Genomic DNA, 24693 nt, shown 5'->3' with positions numbered 1-24693 from the left:
AAATAAACACAGAAGCACAAGTCAGAGAAGCTTGGAAAAGTTCACAAAGCCTCAGTTAATTAACTGGCCTTTGGGACCATGATAAATCACTAAAGCGTCTAACTGGCCTTTCATCTTTTAACTGTAATCCATTTAACAGTTTCCAAAACTCATGAAATGCAAAGTACCAGATCTTACCTTAAATTTAGGATAGTCATTCATGAGGATCGTCACAATCCCAATATAAGGAACAAATCTAAACAAACAAACACACAAGAGATTGAGCATCACAGAACTTTCTAAGTAGCTATTATCATTTATGGAACATTCTCAGTTCTATCTTCCATTGAATACTGATTTTCGGCTGACAAAGTCCACTTGTATATACTGTTCTATTAGACTCTTTCAACAGCCCATGTGATAGGGAAGTTAGCGATATCACCATTTTATAGATGAGGAAACAGTTGCTCATGCCCAAGGTACATGGTAGAACCAGTATCAGATCTGAGGTTTGGTGGCCCTAATGCCACATGCTAATTCAGTGTCAGGGGCTGGGCTTGTGGTTATCACCTTGGGAAAGCTGTCAGTCTAGCTGAGGAGACAAGGCAAACGCAGCCAGAGCTTTACAAGGCACTTCATGTTAAGTGTCCCCAAAGTGAGTGTAACAGCTCTATTAACAGTACTTAAGATTTTACCACTCTCTCCTTTTACAACCATGTGTAATCTGGCTTGGGCTCTCTTAATCCTGAAACTTCTTTTGGAATAGTCTAAACCCCCGGTAGCTCAGTTGGTAAACAATCTGCCTGCAATGCGGGAGACCTGGGTTCGATCCCTGGGTTGGGAAGATCCCCTGGAGAAGGGAAAGAATATGACTACTCACTCCGGTATTCTGGCCTGGAGAATTCCATGGACTGTATAGTCCATGGGGCCGCAAAGATAGTCCATGGGGTCGCAAAGAGTAGGACATGACTGAAGCAACTTTCACTTTCACTGTCTGCAGAAGACCCGTCTCAGTGCCTGTCTTCCTTTTCATCTCTGCAGCATTTGACTTTTGATGACCAGAAATCTGCCCATGAAACCTTTCTCCTTGGGTTCCATTAACACACCAATCTCTTCCTCCACCTCCACCTACCTCTTGGCTGCAACACCTGTTTTTTAATTTTTCACTAGTTCTTGCTTTCCTGTCATCGCTAAAGTTTATGCCCTCAAACTAGGTAAAAACCACGTATTAAATAATCTCATAGCACCTCATATATTTTCTCAGAAATCTTCATCATGAGTTTAATTACAGAATTAGTTGCCTAACTAGCTGGACAGTGTCTGTCTTCCCTACTAGATGCTAAGCTCTCCAGGGGCAAAAACAGTGCCAATTTGCTCCCCACTGTATCTTCAAGGCCAAACATGATATACACGGCACACAGTAGGCTTCCAGCAAAGACTGCCAGACTGAAGGTTGGGATGTCCTGGCCTCGTCTTTTCTCTTTACCTGGGGAATCTCATCTCCTCCCAGGACTTCGATTCTCCCCTCAAAACAAAAGACTCTTCAACATAAAAATTCAGGGGAGAGAGATGTGGGAGGAAACAGCTGTTGGAAATGTACAACTTTCTTTTTCTTCCTCTGCTCCTGTTGGATTCCAGAGTGGACTGAGGATAACATCCTAGAGCTTGTCCTAGAGAAGGGAGGCTGATCTTTGCCTACTTCAAAGTATCTCAGATATTTTTATTCAGGGCACTCACAAGTGTTACACACATCAAAGGTGCACAAACAGAAATGACCTCCTATATAACACCTCCACCATCAAAGCTCAGGCAGTCTTGAGAAACAGAAGTTTTGTCTGGGGTGCATTTTACTTCCTTTTGAGAACTCCTCTTACTTCCTGCTTCCTGTCCCCACCCCCATCCTACCCTTCTCCCTTCTGGCAGTACCATCCAGACCCATCTCTCCTCCTCCCCAGACTCCCATTCCTGTAAGCTGATGTTTCTTAAAACCTACACCTCTGTTGTGACAATCACTTGGACAGCTTGTTATGATGCTCTATCTTCCCAGGTTTACTGAGTCAGTGTACCTCCGGAAGGTCAGGCCCAAATCACACTTCTGCATATTTAAGTACAAGAAGCACAGCTTTAGCCAATGAGATGTATGGAACAGGTGTGTAGTGACAGTAACTTCCTCTTTTAGGGCCCATGCTTTAGTTTCGACTCCTGGGACATCTAAGAACTGAACAGTCACTACAGAATTGACTTGCTAAAGCTCTAGGAGGGAAGATAAAGGTTTTCTATATTTTTAATACACATTTTTTCTTTTTAATGCAACAACTCTATTTCTTTTGTCTCATTTATAACATTTCATATCAGCAACAGTTTCCAGTTTTTCAGAAGAAAAATCATCTAATTTAAGAATATAAAGGCAAATGTCTTTCAGTAAAATGAAGATTAAAAGTCATAAAAGCATCTATGACTTCCATGAAAACAATTATCAGGCTGCTAATTCTGGCCTGATGAGCAATCAGCAGCCATTCTCACGGTTAGAGACTTTCACTGTCACCTCCATACAATGATATCTATGCTCAAAGAAGCAATGATTACACAGTCTGCTTATAGGTTATCGGTGGAAATATTTTTTTCCCCTAAAGATGGTTTTACCTTGCTTATCATAAGTAAATAGAAGCAACCTGGTCTTCAAAAGTAACAGAAGCAAAATATAAGGTTGCCAGAATATGACAGGCAGTCCAAAGTCAAATGAAAATTTCGTTATCTGTACCACTGATTCCCTCCAGGGACAGACAAGGCTGCTATAATCAGTCGTCTTAAATTCAAATCATTTGCACTTTTTTCCTACTGAACTCAGATAAAGTCTGCTGAAGCAGAGTTGATAATAAGCGGACGTTTAAAATAAGTTAAAAAAAAAAAAATGGCACTCACAAAGCCAACTTCAACACCAGCCAGTGTAGCAAGTTAACATCTAGAAGGCAGAGTATGGGTAAATACATATTCCCCGGAGTTCTCGGTATCCAAGGTGCTGCTATGAAAGGAGCCTCAGAAGGAAAAAGAAGAACCATGCGCTGATGTTTTGGGTGAAAATAATCAGTCAAATGTCAAGAGAGGTCTATGCCTGGGAAGTCTGGACCCTAGTAGCTGACTTAAGAAGGATCACTGTTTCCATCATCCCGGAATGATCTGTTTCAAGTTAAGTAAAAAGTACATTTTGAAAGCCTCCTCTATAAACCTGATTTCAGTCAACAGAGAGCTCACTTACTCTATTCCTTCCTTTATTTTTATTCTGTTTATCATTGTCAATATTTTCCTATTTCCTGATCTTCTGCCAGGCTTTCTCCTTTTCTGTTGCTTTCTACCCTTCTGAAACTAACAGCTTCTCTTGTGTTTTTCAACTACCTGAAGTTAGAAAGAATCACCCCCATTCTTAGTAGGTTCAGTATTAGTTTCACTTTCTAAAATTGTTTTATTACATGCTACAACATGAATGAACCTTGAAAACGTTATGCTAGGTGAAAGAAGCCAGACATAAAAGACAACATATTTAAAAACAAACAAACATATATTGTAAGATTCTGTTTATACAGCATGTCCAGAACAGGCAATCCATAGAGACAGAAAGTAGATGAGTGGTTGCCAGGGGCTGCAAGGAAAAGGGGACAAGGAGTGACTGCAAATGAATACCCAGTTTTCTTTTTGGGGTGTGGAAATGTTCTGGAATTAAATAGTGGTGATGGTTTTACAACTTTCTGAATATAAGACGACCCACTGTACTGTACACTTTAAAATGATAAATTTTATATCCCAATATATGTGAATTATAGTTCAATAAAAAATGTTTTAAACTTGTTTTTATTTAGTGCCTTAGGCTTCAGTGTGCAGCTATTTGAGGGGAAAAAAAAAAAGTTCCAAGGTTGGGTACAGTCTGACTCTGAAATGTAGTTTAGTGTTTTATAAACACAATTTCCACAAAAGGAGGTGATGTGCCCCATTATGTGTCAGGGTTAAGTGGTGACAGGATCAACAGAAAGTGAATTTGTACACTTGAGGCTGTGCTCCTGCTGCTCACGTCCCCGGTGCTTACACTTCAGGGAAGGTTACTTAATTCAGAGAGTTCCAGACTGTAACATTTTTTAATTAAAAGCAAGAAAAAGGTCTATAACTTTCAATGTCGGGATTTTAGATATGACACTGTATACAGTTACGGATTAAAAAAAGAAAAATTCTTCAGAATGACAAGCTACTTGAGAAAAAGAAAGCCTGGTTTCTCCACCTTTTCATAGGATGATGCATTTTTTTCACCCCAAACAGGGCCAGAGTGAACAGACAGAGCAGCATGAAACACCTGAGAATCAAGAGCTAGATAAAGGGACACTCTGTTATACCAGTAGGAGTATAAATAAAACTGTAGAGCAAAACAGCCAAAAGCCTTAAAATACACTCATGTTTCACCAGGTTACTCCACTTCTAAAACTTAACTGTGAAAAAGGCACTGGGCAGAGCCACTGAGACCTGTAAGAGGGATATTCCTCATTAACATCGCTCACAAATTTAAAAACAGAAAAGAATCGAAGGCATCCAACAAATAGGAGGTTGGCTAAATAAAAGTGTGGTCTTTCCACACAGTGGAGTAGCATACGACTTTGATGATATGGAAATAAGTCTTTTGATCCGTAGATACTAGTAATACTGGGGGCTTGAAAAAGAGGTTATAAGCCACGTGACCATTCTTTCCCCATACACAAAATGTGTTTATGTCTGTATACACACTTACATATTAAGATCTGCATCTTTATACATAAAGATTAAAAGAACATGAACCAAAAAATTAAATATTTATGGAGGGAATGAAAAGGAGATTAGGGACTTTGCTTTTTGATGTCTCTTATATCCCTGTGTTTCTATAAGAATCTGTACATTTGAAATTAAAGGAAAAGCAAAAAGACTCAAAGAAGTTGATATTACCAGCACCTTGGGAACAGAGGGAAGTGGGGACTATGCCTTCTCTGAAGCCCTGATGTATCTAATTTGAATTACAGAAGTATGTTTGCCTCCATCCTAGGAAATCAAGTTCCCTTGAACTTGAGGTGTACACAAAATCCAGCTCTGCTGATGACAAAACATATTGGTGCGTTTTCTGACCCATTGTCTTTAGCCCCAAACTGAACATCTCTTACACTGTTACTTTTACTTAACAACTTGAAATTATTTCTTTACGGGAACAACAGTTCATCAGTTCCACCGTTGGCTCATGGGACCACTGAACCCAACGCGTCTGTTCTAGGTTAGAAGGAGCAGATGTCCTGACAGTGGAGGAGAGTACCGTAGACATCTAAATAGTGAGAACAAGTGCTGCCCATCTCAAGTGTTATACCAGTAATTTGGGGGTGATGGTTAAAACAGTGGGTTCTGGAGTCAGCCAGCCACTTTTAGTATCAGTGTGATCTTAGATAAGCAACCTCACATGTCTGTTTCCTCATCTGTAGAATGGAAATATTAGGGTTGTTCTGAGGTTAAAATGAGGTAATTCGTGTCAAAAAAGCGCTTAGGATGAGTCTCTGGCACATAAGCCCTAGTAAATGTGAGTTATTGTTAATACTATTAATAACATGAAGGTAGCAATAATCCCATACTTCCTCATACCAATAACTTACAATTCCTGTCCTCCACTCATCTGTTCTCCTGATAAAATCTGAAATAAACAGGCTTAATATAACTTTAAAATTTCATTTGACCTTAGTAATTTCACAACTAGAAATAAAACAGTATGGAATACATTATCGTGATGAAATTAATCTAGATGAACACTCTGAGTTGCTGACTCAGTGAATACTTACGAAACGTGAGTTTTAAGAAGGAGGATTAGTATCACTCTGGATCCCTAGAGCCTAGCACAGAATAGACATCAGAGTACACGGGAGGTGCACAAAAACATTTCACAAATGAATTAAACAAATGAATTTTAAAACTGTCACTCTAATTCATCCTCACCACTAATATTCTGTTCTTTTTCAGCAGTCCACATTCTCCCCTCTGGAGCAGTAGAAGTTACAGATGTGTTTTAAGAAGTATACGTTTTCAAAAGACACAAGATTTGACCAAAACACGACCAAACCATTATATTCAATTGTGTATGACCAGCCAATACAAACGAGATAGCCAATGTGTCATAAATCTCCCCTCTATACTTACCCCCTTGCTCTTCCCACGACATCTTTTTTCTCTAACCAATGTTGTCCTTGTTTATAGAGGCCTCGGTCATCAACCGCATTATTATCTCCTTTGGTTAAAAACTTGATATGTCCATTTTGCCTTAAAAGAGTAAGGGAAACCCAAGTCATCAAATACCTTCATGCCATCTGAAAGTACGAAATTTGCTCATGATAACTGAAAATTCCTATGGAACTGTGGTATTTTATCTTCATTCCCAATATCAAAATAATTATTTAGCCAAAAGATGTTCACAGCTGTGTTGTTTATAACAGGGAAAAACTGAAAACAAGCTAAAAGGCTAACAGGAGTTGAAATCCATACAAGCATTAAGGATAATGATATAGAAGAACATTTAATGATATTAGAAGGGCATACAAATTTTATTAAGTGAAAAAATACTAAAAAATAGCATGCACAAAATAATTTTTTATATTTTTATTTTTATAATAAACACAAACCACCAACTTTCTGGAAATACCAACAGCAAAGGAAAACATTCAACTATCCTACAGGATATAATCTGCAAAATGACGACAATGAGAAACTGCAGAATGACCCAGTTTCTTTATAAATCGCAAGAAACAAAGAAAGTTGGAGAAGGAATTTACAGATTAAATAAAAGACATAAAGCTGTATTAACCACATGCAACTGAGGATGTCCTTTAAATCTGGATTCAAACAAAGTGCTGAAAAAAGTTAAGACACAATTGGAAATGTGAACAAAGATTGGAAACTTAATAATACAAAGAAACATTTGTTCATTTTTTTAGGTGTAAGCATGCTAATTATCTGGAATCAAGCTTGCCGGGAGAAATATCAATAACCTCAGATACACAGATGACACCACCCTTATGGCAGAAAGTGAAGAAGAACTAAAGAGCCTCTTGATGGAAATGAAAGAGGACAGTGAAAAAGTTGGCTTAAAACTCAACATTCAGAAAACTAAGATCATGGCATCCAATCCCATACTTCATGGCAAATAGATGGGAAAACAATGGAAACAGTGGGAGACTTTATTTCTACGGGCTCCAAAATCCACTGCAGATGGTGACTGCAGCTATGAAATTTAAAGACACTTGCTCCTTGGAAGAAAAGCTATGACCAACCTACAAAGCATATTAAAAAGCAGAGATATTACTTTGCCAACAAAGGTCCATCTAGTCAAGGCTATAGTTTTTCCAGTGGTCATGTATGGATGTGAGAGTTGGACTACAAAGAAAGCTGAGCACTGGAGAATTGATGCTTTTGAACTGTAGTGTTGGAGAAGACTCCTGAGAGTCCCCTGGACTGCAAGGAGATCCAACCAGCCCATACTAAAGGAAATTAGTCTTGACTATTAATTGGAAGGACTAATGCTAAAGCTGAAACTCCAATACTTTGGCCACCTGATGCAGAGAACCAACTCACTGAAAAAGACCCTGATGCTGGGAAAGACTGAAGGCAGGAGAAGGGGATGACAGAGGATGAGATGTTTGGATGGCATCACTGACACGATGCACATGAGTTAGAGTAGGCTCCAGGAGTTGGTGATGGACAGGGAAGCCTGGTGTGCTGCAGTCCATGGGGTCACTAAGAGTCGGACATGACTGAGCAACAAAACTGACTGCTGCTGCTACTGCTGCTAAGTTGCTTCAGTCATGTCTGACTCTGTGCGACCCCACAGACAGCAGCCCACCAGGCTCCCCAGTCCCTGGGATTCTCCAGGCAAGAACACTGGAGTGGGTTGCCATTTCCTTCTCCAATGCATGAAAGTGAAAAGTGAAAGTGAAGTCGCTCAGTCGTGTCCAACCCTCAGCGACCCCATGGACTGCAGCCTACCAGGCTCCTCCATCCATGGAATTTTCCAGGCAAGAGTCCTGGAGTGGGGTGCCATTGCCTTCACTGCTGCTAATTATAGCTTATTGGAACTAGGTGATTGGTACATGGAAGTTCATTATACTGTTTTGTCTACTTTTGTGAATGCTAGAAATCCTCATAGTAAAAGAAAAATTGAAAAAGAAAAATAGTAAGCAGGGTCTAAAATGACAGACCAAGGTGTGAACAGCAGCTATCTATGGGGTTTTTTCCTCCAACAAACGTATATTACTTGTACAAGCCAGGGTCTATATAAACATCACCTTATTTGATTAGACAATTATTAGTTTAATAATACTAAAGAACCAGGCTTCCCTGGTGGCTCAGATGGTAAAGAATCCGCCTGCAATGCGGGAGACCTGGGTTCGATTCCTTGGTTGGGAAGATCCCTTGGAGGAGGGCATGGCAATCCACTCTAGTATCCTTGCCTGGAGGATCCCCAAGGACAGAGGAGCTTGGCAGGCTGCGGTCCATGGGGTCGCAAAGAGTCAGACATGACTGAGCAACGAAGCACATACACATACAAATGAAATAAATTAAATAATAATAATGATACTAAACAACCATGTGGCTTCTAGTAATCTTAAAATTAATTGAAATTTACAATTGACAAAGACTATCTTAAAACTAACTCAAATGAGTTTAACAGTTTGACTAGAAAGAAGAAAAATAGCTTCAGCTCCTATAGACTAAAACCTTCTTAGATTCTAAGGCAGAAACTGGCTCACTAGACACTAAATCATCAGCAGACAGAACTAAATTGGAGGTGTTGCAGACACTAAAAACATTCAAGTGCAAACAGTATCATTAAAAATGAGATTCCAATGAGAAAAAATGCAAATATATATAGAGAAAAAAACCCTGTAGCTGACAACTCAGTAAGTAAAAGAATGTTTGAAAAATCCTGGAGGGTAAAAGAAAACAGGTGTGTAGAGGGTGGGGATAGTGAGTTCCAAGAGACCATCATGAAAATGCAGAGTAAGGACTAAGCCACCCCCATGGCAAATTCTTCTAAACTCTTTATCACATGCCAGTATTCAATATCATCAAATTATAATACTACCTACAGGCTGAACTTACTAAATACATATTAGAGTAGGCTATAAAATAAGATAAAGAGTTTATAAGTGGGAAAAATGTATTAAGATTTGCACACAGGCTAATACAAAGAGCTATCCAAGAGAATTCAGTCAACTGATAACATTTAATAGCTACCTTTCACCAGGTTTCCCTTGTGGCTCAGAGGTTAAAGCGTCTGCCTCCAATGTGGGAGACCCAGGTTCGATCCCTAGGTCGGGAAGATTCAGCGACCTCACTTTCACCTTTTAAATTAAAAAACCAACTTCACTCTCTCCTCTTTCCTAATGCATCCATTTTGGAAGAAAATGGAACACAAGAAACAGGTGAGGGAAAGAGAAGGTTAATTAAGGAAGATGTTTTTTGCTATTTGCCACAGTACCTATTGCCACAGCTTTCATTCCAATCCCCAAAAAAGGCAAGGCCAAAGAATGTTCAAACTACCACACAATTGCACTCATCTCACACGCTAGCAAAGTAATGCTCAAAATTCTCCAAGCTAGGCTTCAGCAGTATGTGAACCATGAACTTCCAGATGTTCAAGATGGATTTAGAAAAGTCAGAGGAAGCAAAGATCAAATTGCCAACATCCATTGGATCATCGAAAAAGCAAGAGAGTTCAGGAAAACATCTACTTCTGCTTTATCGACTACACCAAAGCCTTTGACTATGTGGGTCACAAATTGTGGAAAATTCTTAAAGAGATAGGAATACCAGACCACCTAACCTGCCTTCTGAGAAATCTGTATGCAGGTCAAGAAGCAACAGTTAGAACTGGACATGGAACAACAGACTGGTTCCAAATTGGGAAAGAAGTATGTTAAGACTGTATATTGTCATCTTGCTTATTTAACTTATATGCAGAGTACATCATGTGAAATGCCGGGATGGATGAAGCCCAAGCTGGAATCAAGATTGCTAGGAGAAATAGCAATAACCTCAGATACACAGATGATACCACCCTTATGGCAGAAAGTGAAGAACTAAAGAGCCTCTTAATGAAAGTGAAAGAGGAGAGTGAAAAAGTTGCCTTAAAACTCAACATTCAGAAAACTAAGATTATGGCATCCCACCCCATCACTTCATGGCAAACAGATGGGAAACAGTGGAAACAATGAGACACTTTATTTTGGGGGGCTTCAGAATCACTGCAGATGGTGACTGCAGCCATGAAATTAAAAGACGCTTACTCCTTGGAAGAAAAGCTATGACCAACCTATACAGCATATTAAAAAGCAGAGACATTACTTTGCCAGCAAAGGTCTGACTAGTCAAAGCGATGGTTTTCCTAGTAGTCATGTATGGATGTGAGAGTTGGACTACAAAGAAAGCTGAGTGCCGAAGAATGATGCTTTTGAACTATAGTGTTGAAGAAGACTCTTGAGAGTCCCCTGGACTGCAAGGAGATCCAACCAGCCAATCCTAAAGGAAATCAGTCCTGAATATTCATTGGAAGGACTGATGCTGACGCTGAAACTCCAATACTTTGGCCACCTGATGCAAAGAACTGACTCATTAGAAAAGACCCTGATGCTGGGAAAGATTGAAGGCAGGAAGAGAAGGGGTCGACAGAGATGTTTGGATGGCATCACTGACTCGATGGACATGAGTTTGAGCAAACTCCAGGGGTTGGTGATAGACAGGGAAGCCTGGCATACTGCAGTCCATTGGGTCACAGAGTCAGACACGACTGAGCGACTGAATTGAATTGAAATGACAGTACATACAACCTTACCTGCATGCACATCTCTGTTTTTGTTTTTTTTTTTTAATTCTCAACTTTAGTTCTGAAACATAATTTCCACAATGTTTAACGCAGCCTTTATAGATTCCATGATAATCCCTAATCTTCCTATGACTTCTGTATTTCTAAGCTCTTTAATTTGTTTCCTCAGGATTTTGTCTTCAGTTGCTTAATCAAGAAGGGTTTCCACATGCTTTATGGCCTTAGTTCTTTTTTAAAAAATTTTATTTATGTTTAATTGGAGGATAACTGCTTTATAACATTGTGTTGGTTTCTGCCATTTATCAACATGAATCAGCCATAGGTATACGTATGCCCCCTCCCTCTTGAACCTCCTACCTAAGATAACTTTTTTAAAATAAAAAACTCCATTTCAAAGGATCACATATAAAAATGTACAACTTCTGCTCTACCCAAAGCAGGGTCTGGTTTTCTCTGATAAATCTAGGGGAAAGTTGGTCCTGATATGTTCACAAAAGGCAGTGCTGAGAACAAAAAACACAAATACACTTTGAGAATTTGGAAAACACTACCTGTACTGAATAAACCTTCATGATTCTTAAAAAAAAAAAAAAAAAAAAAAAACTAAGTTATTCCTTCCAAGTCACTAATAGAATGCCATTTAAAAATTATAATCTTGGGACTTCCCTGGTGGTCCAGGGGCTAAGACTCCGTGTTCGCAATGCAGGGGGTCTGGGTTCCATCCCTGGTCAGGGAACTAGATCCCACGTGCTGCAACTAAAACCCAGTGTAGCCAAATAAATAAAATATTTTCAAAAAATTATAATCTCTCAATATACTGAGGTATAGAAAGAGAAGAACAGTCAGATCTTTATTTCATTAATGAAGAAAGAACTCTTCTAAGCTAGAATGTTTACAATGATCTTCAAAAAGCAACAGGGGATGGTTCCCTCTATTTTAAGTGGCGAATATAAACTACTTGAGAGGGTTTAAGAATGAGGCAGAATTTATTTAGGGCTTCCTCATACTCAAGAACCTACATCACTCCCACTGCTTTACCTCCCTCTAATATGTTCTCCAGGACACTCCCTTTTCCTCCATTTCCTTCCTTCCTTCCCTTCTAACTAGGAATGTTATAGATTTGAAAGGGACGGGGTGAGAATATGTAGTTGCACAGGGAGCACAGGCTAAGAACCCAGAGGTCATCTTCCTGAACTTCTATCACAGCCAGGGAAACTGAGACCTGAGACGTGACAGCTTTTGCTCATTGTTACACCCCTCCTCCACCTCCAGTGAATTCTAAAGGTCTTACATATGTTCTTTTCAATTCTAAAATCCAAGTCTACATTTACAAGAATAAATAATTTCAGATTTCAAAAGTTTTCTTTGGAATTTTGAAAAAGTTGATAAATTTATTCTTAAAATGTCTGTGAGATTGCCTTAAAGGTTTACTTTTGAAAGATTAGGGCTACCTCACCCATTATATAAGAAGATCCTTGTTTGGGATCAATCTTTATGTGATGTTTTTTTCTGGGATGATATACAGGGTCACTGATCTGGTTGGGAAGTAGAAGAGATCCAAGAAAAACCTCCAGAAAAGCCCTCAGGGAAACAGATGAATTAGTATTTAGTTTTCCAAATGTCACCAAAAGAAGTTCATAAAAATGGACTGGAAGAAGGACCTAGGAGTTCCCCACCCTTTCTTAAATCTTTGGGCTATCAAAATTAAATACTGTAAAAACTAAAACATAAACATATTTTAAAATAGAGAAGATATAGTTTGCACATACTTTTCATGAATCTTCAAGACTCGGTGAACTATAGGAATCTCTCTTCCTTCTATCCTAAAAACAACAATTTCTCCCACTCGTATGGGATCTTCAACTCGATTTGTTAGAAAGAGAAGATCTCCTCTATGAAATGCAGGTTCCATGCTGCCACTGGGAGGGAAAAAAGAATATAACAACAAAAGAATGTCTGAGATTAAATTTATTTTCAAAGTTAGATATTCAACAAAAGTTATCACCTTTGTAATATACTTAATACCTTAACAAATGTATCAACATACATGTGTACTGTCCTCCAAAAAAGGTTTCTTTATACTAATTAGTTATACTAAAGGTTTCCTTTAGTTAACTAGTTCCATTTCAACCATTACTATTCAAAAGAACTTACATTTTGAAAAGGGCAATGTTACTAATTCCTTAACCTTTTAAAATTTCAAAACAGAATATAAAAGAATGAACTTTATAATCCCTGCCCTTATTCTCCATCTGAAAACACTAAAGATATTCAAATATTCAAATGAGAACCAGATCATCTTCTTCTGCCATTTATAAAGATACAGAGCAAGATGACCTTATGGTTTCAATCCAACAAGGAGAAAAACAGCTCATCAAGTCAAGGACAGTCAGCTACAGAGATAATGCTTGTGCTATCAACTGATTTATTTAAAAAAGAAAAACAAGAAAGAAAACCAAGGACGAAAGCGGAGATTTTTGCCTAAGAATTTCAAAAACGAGCAAAGAAATTCAATTTCATGGTACTTAGTGGTTACAAACTTTTAGAGTGTCTTCTTACCTTTCACCTGTTCTACCTTATACCAAGTCCTTCAACGGTCCTAAGATATTTGCACTACTTGATGAAACTTTTGTTTCTATAATGAAATAGTGCATCAGTATTTTAGAAACTCAAGCTCTAATTGTCAATAACTGCACCCCACTCCAGCACTCTTGCCTGGAAAATCCCATGGACAGAGGAGCCTGGTAGGCTGCAGTCCACGGGGTCGCTAGGAGTCGGACACGACTGAGCGACTTCACTTTCACTTTTCCCTTTCATGCTTTGGAGAAGGAAATGGCAACCCACTCCAGTGTTCTTGCCTGGAGGATCCCAGAGATGGCGGAGCCTGGTGGGCTGCCGTCTATGGGGTCGCGCAGAGTCAGACACAACTGAAGCGACTTAGCATAGCATAAGTTTAATAAGGAAAAAATGGATAGACAAGGAATAAAATTCAACACAAGAATAATGACAAGGTTCAAATACTTCTGTCTGAAGACTCTGGTCCTCTATACACAAGGCAGTACAGCAGCGGCTCCCAAATCCGGTCGCACACGAGAATCACCAGAGAAACTTAAAAGTCCCCGCCCAGGCCTTGTCCCAAACCACGTAAATCAGAATGTCTGAGGATGAGAAGTAGGCATCAAACCAATATTCTGTAAAGATCCCAGGTGATTCAAACACGGGCAAATCTGGGGGCTAACTACAAATATGGATTTTTCAGCACAATGTTTATTCTTAAAACTTCTGTTAAGCTTCCTCATGGGGCAATCAATTCCCTTTCTCAGAAGGTGTTCAGACAAAAGATGAAACACGTGTTTGGTGAAAATATAGAAGGTATTCTAGACATGAAATTTTCAAGTTTTTATTTTGGTTGATTTTTTAAAAAATCAGTGACATCCTTGGTTCAAATAAAACCTTGCTTGAAAATTATATAAATAAAACAGATAAAAGTTGAGTTGTTCTGGTTCAATGACTCAGCTTTATCGAGCACTTATATACAAAGTGCTAATTCTAAGTGGTGTTTCTTTATTTCAAACAATCTTCAGAACAATTCTACGATGTAGGTACTATAATTATCCTAACTTTATAGATAAGAAGACTGAGGCTTAGACTGGCCTAGAGTTATTAGTTAAAAAAAAAAAATTATAAAAGAGGGAATTAAACCAAGGGAGTCTACTCTCACTGTGCTAAATTGCCTCTGAGATACTCCAGAACTTTAAGCGAGGAGTTATCATGATCACATTTGCACTTAAAAAAAAATCACTTCAGAAGCTACAGAGTTCACAGAAGACATTCAAATATTTATTGGAGTCATGAATATATGGAAAAGATGAGAAGGTAAATTGGGAGACCACTTGTCCAGGGTATTATCTACAACTCAATACTTGGCAATTATTAAGTATTATTAAAACATGCACACTGGAAAATGATAAGGGGAAAAGACTGAAAAAGAATACATGTAGAGTTACCTCAATTATGTAAGAAATAACATACATGAAAAAGAGACTAAAATGTTAATAGTGATTATATCCCAGAACTACAGGTGACGTAGTTTCATCTAGATTTTTTGTGTTTTCAAAATTTCATATCATGAAAATATATTAAGTGTTTTAAAATTTTTATTATAAAAGCATTTTTTTTTAAAGGTCACTACAATAGCCCACCAGGAAATGATGAGGGCCTGAAATAGAACAACAGCAGGGAGGACAGCTATAAAAGGGCAGAATAGAGGGAGGGAAAACAACAAATCTGATGGTCAATTGGATTATGACAGAAGGGGAACAAGAATGACTCTTAGGTTTTTAACACTGGCAACTGAGCAGATGGTCGGTCGTGACAGTCACAAAACTAGGAGGAAGAAGAACAGGTTTCTGGGAAAAGAAGATGAATTTCACTTTTATTGGTGGAGTGTCAAGTGCCTGGTCAACATCTAGGTAGAGATGTTAGCATAGGATGAAAACAAGAGTGTAGATTCAGGGGATAAAGTTGGATAAGGAAAAAAAAAGATTTAAGAATCCAGATATAGATGGCAATTCAAAACAGATAAAAAGCATGTAGTGAAAAGGATTATTAAGGAAATAATTATTAAAGAAACTTTTAAAAAATTAAATAATTAGTAGACTTCTTACTATTTATTATCTGATCAAACTATACTTTTAAATATAATACATCATCAATCAATTTTGTAAGAGGTCATATATAATTTATATAAATTAAACTGCGGAATTCCTGGATGTCCATGGTTTGGACTCTTCCACTGTAGGGGGCCTAGGTTCAATCCTCTGTCAGGGAACCAAGATCCTGAAAGCCATGCAGCATAAACATATTTATCCATAAATAAAAATAAAACTGACTTCAGTGTCACAAAGGGGGAAAAAAATCAGTTTTGAATGTTCGCTGAAACTTCAGTAAATGAAATAAATAATAAGTATTTGTTTTATTCCCAATAGTTTCACAAAAGTCCTAAAAGTGGATTTTCAGGTGGCCTGAGTCCTTGGAGGTACATTTGGATCTAGGTAAAAATTATATTCCTTAAAGTTTCATAAAATCACATAAGTTACCTTTTCTCTAATGACTACTCCCACTAGTCTTGACCAGATGCTCTCTTGACCTGGTCTCTTTTCATTTTTTTTTTACTCCACGTTGACAATCAGAAAAGTTTAATATATGAATAACCTAGCTACCAAAAACTTATCCAAACATGCCTTTTAAATCCCAGCTGATATTTTCAGGACCACCAAAGTGTGGAGCAGGTATTTAGTACAATCCCCTATTCACTCCATCATTCCAGTTTAAAGGTAATTAGACTGTCCTTAAGCATCTCCACTGAATGGAACTCAATCTGAAATAATCCCAGAGGAATGTCCAGAAGCCTCCTGGGCCTTCTCTCTACAGCTTTTCCCCACAGCGACAATTAGTGTGGCTTCTCCTTCCATTAGCGTTTGAACACTTACTGAATTCAAAACTGTCATGAACTTAGGGCCACACAATTTTAGACCTGGAACATCTCTGTCTAGCCTTCATTTTCTAGATGAGGAAGCTATGATTCAGTCTGTAAGAGACTTCCCCAAGGTTGTAGGAAAGACAATGAAAGAGCTAAAGACCCAAGTCTCCATACTCCTAGAACAATACATTAAGTGCTTTCCAAGATAATAAAATCCAGACGTTTCACTGGATCTTTAAAATCACAATTGCATTTGATTAGTAATAAAGACAGACCGAGGGTGCGCGTATGAGTGTTAGCAAGGGAGGAGGAAGACACTGGAGACCCAGTGCTTCCAAGCACTTAACTGCTGGAAGTATAGCCTAGTAAGACAGTCAGAGTCAAATTCTTCTTGTTAAGACTAATGTACTATTATCTAGACTCTAGGTAATGTTAATGATTCAATTTATTTTATATTTATACTTTATTATCCCCAGAAAATACTTGAGACAGTTTACATAATTAAGATTCAAATAAGACCAAATTATAATGATTCAATTAAATAACCAAGTGTTAATTCTCCAAAAATGAGTTACTAAATTAAGTTTTTAAAATCATTAAGAATATGAGTACAAGGATAGGGAAGGAAAAATCAGTACTATTTGTCACTTTAAGAGATGGCATTAATACATTCAAAATTCCTGAAGTCTATTTAGAAGTGATATTTAAAGGTCAGCATGAAACATGGAAATAATTAGTGAGGCTTCTGTACTGACACTGAGAACATGCTGCAGAAGAAGTCTTAATTTATGAAGATGATATATGATCTTGTAAATTAACAACTAAGTATCAGCCCTGATTGGAGAAGAAAATGGCAACTCACTCCAGTATTCTTGCCTGGAAAATCCCATGGACAGAGGAGCCTGGCAGGCTACAGTCCATGGGGTCACAAAGAGTCGGACACGACTGAGCAACTAAACCACCATCAGCCCTGATAGACTAAAGTAAAAAACATAAGAAGACAGAAGGATTTCGGGAAAATAAACTATACCGAAGCACTTTCTTAACAGATGTGCCAAAAATAAAGCTCATACGGTAAACATTTCATGGAAAAGTCACGAGCCCTTTGGGATCTGAATGGAAAGCTCCTGACAAAATTGAGAATTTCTCACAACTGAGAAAGAAAAACAAATTTTCTTCCAGGCCCTCTTCTGGGAAACAGTAATGTCTAAAGGAATGATATATCCGTTATTCAACATCTCAGTTTCTCTCCCAAGTTATGCCATGCAACTCCCATGTCTTGAAAAGAAAAATTAATTGTTACCTGAGCACCACTACAATTGGACTTTCACTTCCAGTTATGACCATTAACCCCTTCCAGATCATTAGTGCCGAGGAGACAATCATTCCAAAATTTAGGACTTGATAATAGAGCTGTAAGAACAAGAAAAGAGATCAGATCCATAGTTAGCCCAACAGAGGAAAGCAACCAAGAGCAGTATCAATTTTAAAGTTTCAAGTAGTACTATTAGGGTACCTGAAGTTCGCACACTTCTTTTAAATTTTTATTTATTTTTTTGGCTGTACTGGGTCTTAGTTGTGGCATGTGTGATCTAGTTCCCTGACCAGGGATTGAACCCAGGTCCCCTACACTGGGAGTGCAGACGCTTAGCCACTGAACCCCAGGGAAGTCCCAGAGACTGCCTTTCAAACCGTGTAATAATTACCCCATCAGCACATCCCAGTACAGCCCCTCAACCTACCCAAAGAATCCTGCTCCGCTTTGTTTGCTAAAACACATTACATTCATATGAAAACATCATTTTCAGAACTTCTCACATAAATTATTTCATTTGGGCTTCACAACCATTCAGCTTAAATTCCATCACATTCACGGCACACACCAGCCAACAGCAATGTACCTGTGCTTTGAAACTCCTCTAGGACTTACTTTTGTACAATACATAGCCCTTGATAATTACAGGCTATTCAATGACGTTTAACCTGAACCCTCATTTTGTAGGTGATGAAACTTAGTCTCACAGAGAGGAAATGACTTTGTCAAAGCCAAACCACTTGTTTTATATTATTTTTTGAAAAGACAAAAAATAGTCTTTTTATTCCAAAGACAGATTTAAGGAAGTAGAGTCAGAGAGGCTAAGGATAGAAAAACTAGCTTTTAAGAAGTGACTGTGGTCAGCTCGTGGATCGGCAGCCAGGAATTCAGCAAGAGGCTCTATTTTCCAAACCTCCCATGCTAAGAAAGTCATCTATATACACTACTGGTTAGGGCAAAAGATTATTAAGGGCCACAATCCAGAGTCACTGAAGGAAGGGCTGTGGGATTCTATAAAAACTACAAAACATAGTTTCATGATTCCTTATTTAAAACCCTTGGGGGTCAGAAAGGCTTCATAATTCAGAATTGGCCAGATTTTGAAAAGATAATACCCGAACAGACCATATAGTACATAACACCCCGAGCAGGCAATATCCTATAATCAAGCCTATTAATATTTCTGCAGCAAAACATAAAAAACATACTGAAATAAATAAAGCTAAAAATAGCTACATGTCAGTCAGTTCAAATCTGTTTTGCTGAGGAAAAGCTTTCTGTTTCCAGAAGGGCACAGATGTAGCATTGTCAGAACAGGTGTGGGATAGCTAATAAAATAACTGGTTGGGTTTTTTTTTGGCTGCACCCTGTAGCATGTGGGATCTTAGTTCCCCACCCAGGGATGGACGCTGTGCCCCCTGCCACTGAGGGCAGATTCTTAACCACTAGGCTATGACAGAAGTCCCTAAAGTAGCTGTTCTCTAAAAGAAAAATGAAAGATTTAAAAAATCCTGATTTTCTCTGTCCCTGCAAGGAGGTCACTATCATCACTCTTCTCTTTTTCCTTAGACATGTAATCCTATTTTCACTACACAATCATTGCTGTGACATGTATCCAATCATCAGGAGCAACCTCAACAATAGAGAAAGAGGTTGAGTCTCTCACTATGTATAACTATCAATGTTCCTTAAAAGATGCCTGCTTGTACACTTGAGTCAGTGTGTGACTGTCAAAACCTAGACAAGCACACTATCTGCGAAAACAAATATTCTGCCTGAGCAAAAGTTTGAAAGTACCGGATTTTTCACTCTCTGCTCCCCTTTTCCATGACAAAAACCTTTACTCAAAAGCCCCTGCTTTCTTCACCACTGTATCTGAATGCTAACGAATGTACAGATGCATGTAGAGAAAGAAGTATTTTGGGTATCGACAGAAGTAAGGTGGCAGCTACCTAACCTTCTCATACCATTTGGCCACTGCAAGCTATTAACAGGACATTGTGACGTATGTAGAGTAACAATCACAGAACTGAATAGCCCCATTATTTTTTCTATGAAATGGCTGGAACATTACGTTCTTCAGTGTTCAAAGTTAAAGAATGTTATTAAAAACCAGTCAAAGCTCTATGTAATATCTCTTTGTAGCTATGGCATAAGGATTTATGTGTGCTATTTTTCTTTTGCACTTTTAGGAAGTAGTGTGTAGAGACTTTCCCATAAAGTTCCATGACTAGAATAATCTACATAATTTAAAATACACAGTAAGTAATAAATAACAAGAATTTGAAAAAAACCTACAACAGAAAATTCAGCAAAATTAAGCTGATAGTAAATTTAAATTTTATAATTTAACAAGTTCTAAAATGGAAGTTGGGGCTTCCATGGTGGCTCAGTGGTAAAGAACCCGCCTGCCAATGCAGGATATGCAGGTTCAAGTCCTGGATCAGGAAGATCCCTTAGAAAAAGAAATAGCCACCCACTCTAGTATTCTTGCCTGGGAAATCTCATGGACAAAGGAGCCTAGTGGGTACAGTCCATGGGGTTGCAAAAGAGTCAGAAACGACTTAGTGACTAAACAACAAATTTGGAAGTTATATACTTGCACTTATTAGTTACACACCATTATATTTCCTATTCTCGTAAGAGATACTTTAAGTTCAACAAATAGAGTATTTTCATAGGAGTCAGACTTCTAGTAATCTCAAGGGAAGACAAACATGACCATGGAAGCAAAAATGTATCTGAGAGCTACAAAATAGCGGTTGGCTTAAGTCTTAAATTCTACTTATTTTGAGACCTCAAACTTAAGAGACTTATTAATTCATAATCACAATTCCCCTGGTTTCTAATTCATAGAAGCAGCAGTTAGAAACTAGGGTGTTAGAAGCAAATACACTGACAGCAGCTACAAGTAAAACTTATGGCACTGAAAAACTGAAGCGTATTCAGAATGGACACTTATTATGGTCCAATACGTAAAGTCACTGATAGTCCCAGTGAGGGTCTTAAATGGTAACAATAAGAAAAATTCCTGATTTGTCTAAACAGGCATAAGACGACTTTCATTTTTAAAAATCCATTAAATTTCTTTAAAATCTGACAAATGAAAACATATCCACGCAACACTTGTATAGTAGTTTCATTCATAATAGCTCAAATTGGAAAAAAAAAACAACCCAAATGTCCATCAACAGGTGAATAAATAAATTACAACATTATTTCCAAATGATGGAAAACTACTCAGGAATAGAAATGAATGAATTATTGAAACACACAACATAGATGAATCTCAAGAATATGCTATTTACTCTACTTAATGTTATGGGGCAGCCTGGATAGGAGGGGAGCTTAGGGGAGCATGGATACATGTATATTTATGGCTGAGTTCCTTTGCCATCCACTTGAAACTATCACGACATTGTTTGTTAATCAGCTATATCCCAATACAAAATAAAAAAGTTAAAAAAAAACCCAAACAAACATGTTATTCAGGCCAAGTTGGAGAAAAAGGGATCAAATTTACCTTGCTGCCTAAAATAATTAAAACACTAGATAAAATATATGAACAAAGGTTTTCAGACACTGGACATGTGACTGTGTCCAGGTAGCATAGGACTATGAAAGGAGAAACAAGGTGATCCCTACAAAAGCCCCAACTTACAGACTGGATGGTTTCCAGGCCACAGGGCAAAATGGAAATGTAGCCAGAGCCTACAAGTCTCCTGACTTGAAAACAAAGAACTGGGAGTCTGGGGAGACGAAGGCAGCTTTGACTGTAAGGCATTACAGAAATGAGAACTATACAAAGATCTATGCAGCCTCTCTTCTCAAGTCTTCAGCTGAGTGATGATCAGCAAGGATTAGCACATGCATTTAAGGGAAGTAAATCATCTAAAGAACCATCTAAAAGGAGCAACAGAACAATTCTAAAAGCTCATATGGGGCAGGAATAATTTATTTCCACTGGCCAGAGTAGAAATGTTTTGGATAGCATACTCAAAAGTTACTGTTTAGTTGCGGTGAAAAATTAACCTTGGACTAAAGGCTGCTGTGGACTTGCCTAACAAAGCCTTTTTAAAAAGCCTTGAATCGGGAATTCCCTGGTGGTCCAGTGGTAAGGACTCAGTGCTTTCACTGCCGCAGCCCAGGTTCAATCCCTGGTTGGGGAACTAAGATCCCATCAGCTGTGTGGCTCAGCCAGAATTAAAAACAAAGAAGATGGTAGGGGAAAGACTGAGCACATTAGAGACTTGGATGATAGAAAATATGTCCAAGACCCAACTCAAACCTCTAGAGATGAAAAAGAAAACGTCCGAAATGAAAACCACACAGGCTGGCTATGGCCATATCACTTTGCATGTACCCAATCTTGCCTGATGACCACACAAAATGGAATAACAGCAGATTAGACATGGCAACCCACTCCAGTACTCTCGCCTGGAAACTCCCATGGACGGAGGAGCCTGGTAGGCTGCAGTCCATGGGGTCGCCGAGAGTCGGACACGACTGAGCGACTTCACTTTGACTTTTCACTTTCATGCTCTTGAGAAGGAAATGGCGACCCACTCCAGCGTTCTTGCCTGGAGAATCCCAGGGACAGGGGAGCCTGGTGGGCTGCCGTCTATGGGGTCGCACAGAGTCGGACACAACTGAAGCGACTTAGCAGCAGTAGCAGCAGCAGACATCACAAAGAAAAAGTTTAGTGAAACTAAAGTCATGGTAATAAAAAACTATTTCAAGATGCAGCTAGAGATTATCATACCAAGTGAAGTTAAGTCAGAAAGAGAAAAACAAATACGAAATGATATCACTTATATGTGGAATCTAAAATATGGCACAAATGAACCTATTTAAAACACAAACTGGCTCACAGACATAAAGAATACACTCTCCCCCAAGAAGCAGAGGGAGAGGGAGGGATGGACTGAAGTTTGGGGTTTGGTAGATGCAAACCATTACATTCAGAATGGATAACCAGGTCCTAATGTACAGCACAGGGAACTATATTCAGTATCTTGTGATAAAACATAATGGAAAAGAATTGAAGAAATAGACAAACTCACAGTTACAGTCCAAAATGTCAATATCCCCTCTCAATAACTGATACAGCAAGAAGATTAAAAAAAAAAATCAATAAGCATAGAAAAGATTTGAACAACACTACCAACAAATTTGACCTAACTGATATTTACAGAACCTTCTGTCCAACAACAGCAGATACACATTCCTTTTAAGTACACACAGACTGTTCAGAAAGACAGACCATATTCAAGACCACAAAACAAGTCTCAATAAATAGAAAGGAATTTGAATTATGCGAAGAGTATTCTCCAATCACAATGGCACGAAAATAGAAATCAGTAACACAAAGATACCCCCAAATGTTTAGAAATCAAATAATATACTTCTAAAATCACCCATGGTAGAAGAAATCAAAAGAGAATAAAAATACATTTCAAAATCTGTGGGATGCACTGATAGTATGTAGAGGGAATTTTATAGCAGTAAATCCTATGTTAAGAAAAACAGAAAGGTCTCAAATTATAAGTTGTGTTTTGGTTTATATTCAGTTCAAAATATTTTGCAATTTCCCTGTGATTCTCCTTTGACCCATGAGTTATTTAGAAATGCACTGTTTAATTTTCAAATATTTGTAGATTTCCCAAATTAAGTTTCCAACTTAAAACACTAGGAAAACTCAAATGAAATCCAAAGTAACTCACAGAAAAGAAATACTAAAATTAGGAGTAGAAATAAGTGAAGTAGAAAACAGAAAAACAGTAAAGAAAAACAAACCAATTTGACTCTGAAAAAGAAGACATATATATATATGTGTAACTGAATCTCTTTGCTATACACCTGCAACTAACACAACATTGTTAATCGACTACATTTCAATTTAAAAAATAAATAAAGTAAAAATGGTTAGGATAGAAAATTTTGTTAAGTGTATTTCACCACAATTTTACAAAATTATGTGAAATGAAAACAACCAGCTACAAAAGGATTTTGTTGAATTTTACAGGATTCCATTTATATAAAATGTCTGCTTCGATTTACTAAAAGCCAATTGTTGATAAAAAAAATTAAATAAAATAATAAAATATCTAGATTCATTTTGATATTTGGCAAAACTAATACAATTATGTAAAGTTTAAAAATAAAATTTAAAAAAAATAAATAAAAAATAAATAAAATATCTAGTAAAGGTAAATTATAGAGATTCAAAGCAGATTAGTGGATGTCTGGGGCTGGGAGTGGAAATAGGCATTGACTAAAAGGACACACAGGATCTTTTGGGATAATGAAAATATCCTAAAAATGGACTGTGGTGATAGGTGCATAGCCCTATAAATTTACTAAAACCCATGAACTCTACACTTAAAATGGGTGAATTTTATACATTATATGCCAATAAAGTGTTGTTTTTTTTTAAAGGCACATATTTACAAAAGTAACAGAAGAAAACAAAGTGGGAAAGGCCAGGACGTCCCTGGAGGTCCAGTGGTGAATACAAGGGGTTAACACAGTGGTTAGCCACCTTCCAACACAGGGGGTGCGGGTTCGATCCCTGCTTGGGTAGCTAAGATCCCATATGCCTTGTGGCCAAAAGATAAAACAGAAGCAATATTGCAAAACATTCAATAAAGATTTTAAAAATGGTCCACACCAAAAAAAAAAAAAAAAGGTACAAAAGCCTTGGAGTAAGGGAAATTTTTTAAATTGACCTGAAATCCAGGAGCCATGAAGAAAAAATGGTAAATTTGACTACCCAAAACAATATAAAGAGCAAATAACCAAAAAAAAAAAAAACCCAACAATTATGCATGGCAAATTATACTATAAGCTAAATCAAAAGACAAATGACAAACTGGGAGAAAATATTTACTATATACATATAAAACAAAAGACTAATCGTCCTATAAAGAGATCCTAGAAATCAATAACAATGATCCAAAAGGAAAATAGGCAAAGTGTTATGAACTGCTAGCTCATGGAAAATGAAATATAAACTCCAAAATCACATGAAAATATGCTCAACCAAACTCATAA

At 37.8% G+C, this 24693-nt stretch overlaps 1 protein-coding gene across 2 annotated transcripts in view; it reads right to left on the bottom strand.

Annotated features, from left to right (window-relative positions):
- SEC11A (SEC11 homolog A, signal peptidase complex subunit) overlaps window positions 1–24693 on the bottom strand; it is a 33050-nt gene that overhangs the window by 527 nt on the left and 7830 nt on the right. Inside the window, exons 2-5 of one of the 2 annotated variants that reach the window (XM_006058289.3) lie at window positions 17629–17738; window positions 12613–12762; window positions 6166–6285; window positions 178–235 (exon numbers count right to left, since the gene is read on the bottom strand). In XM_006058289.3, coding sequence (XP_006058351.1) covers window positions 178–235; window positions 6166–6285; window positions 12613–12762; window positions 17629–17738 — 438 coding nt within the window. The remainder of the gene's footprint in view (window positions 1–177; window positions 236–6165; window positions 6286–12612; window positions 12763–17628; window positions 17739–24693) is intronic. The other variant, XM_025271789.2, reaches the window with a different exon arrangement.

Source organism: Bubalus bubalis, chromosome 20, assembly GCF_019923935.1.
Source record: "Bubalus bubalis isolate 160015118507 breed Murrah chromosome 20, NDDB_SH_1, whole genome shotgun sequence".
Classification (NCBI taxonomy): Eukaryota; Metazoa; Chordata; class Mammalia; order Artiodactyla; family Bovidae; genus Bubalus; species Bubalus bubalis.
The sequence above is the reverse complement of the archived record's forward strand: the minus strand, read 5'-3'. Positions and strand labels throughout refer to the sequence as shown.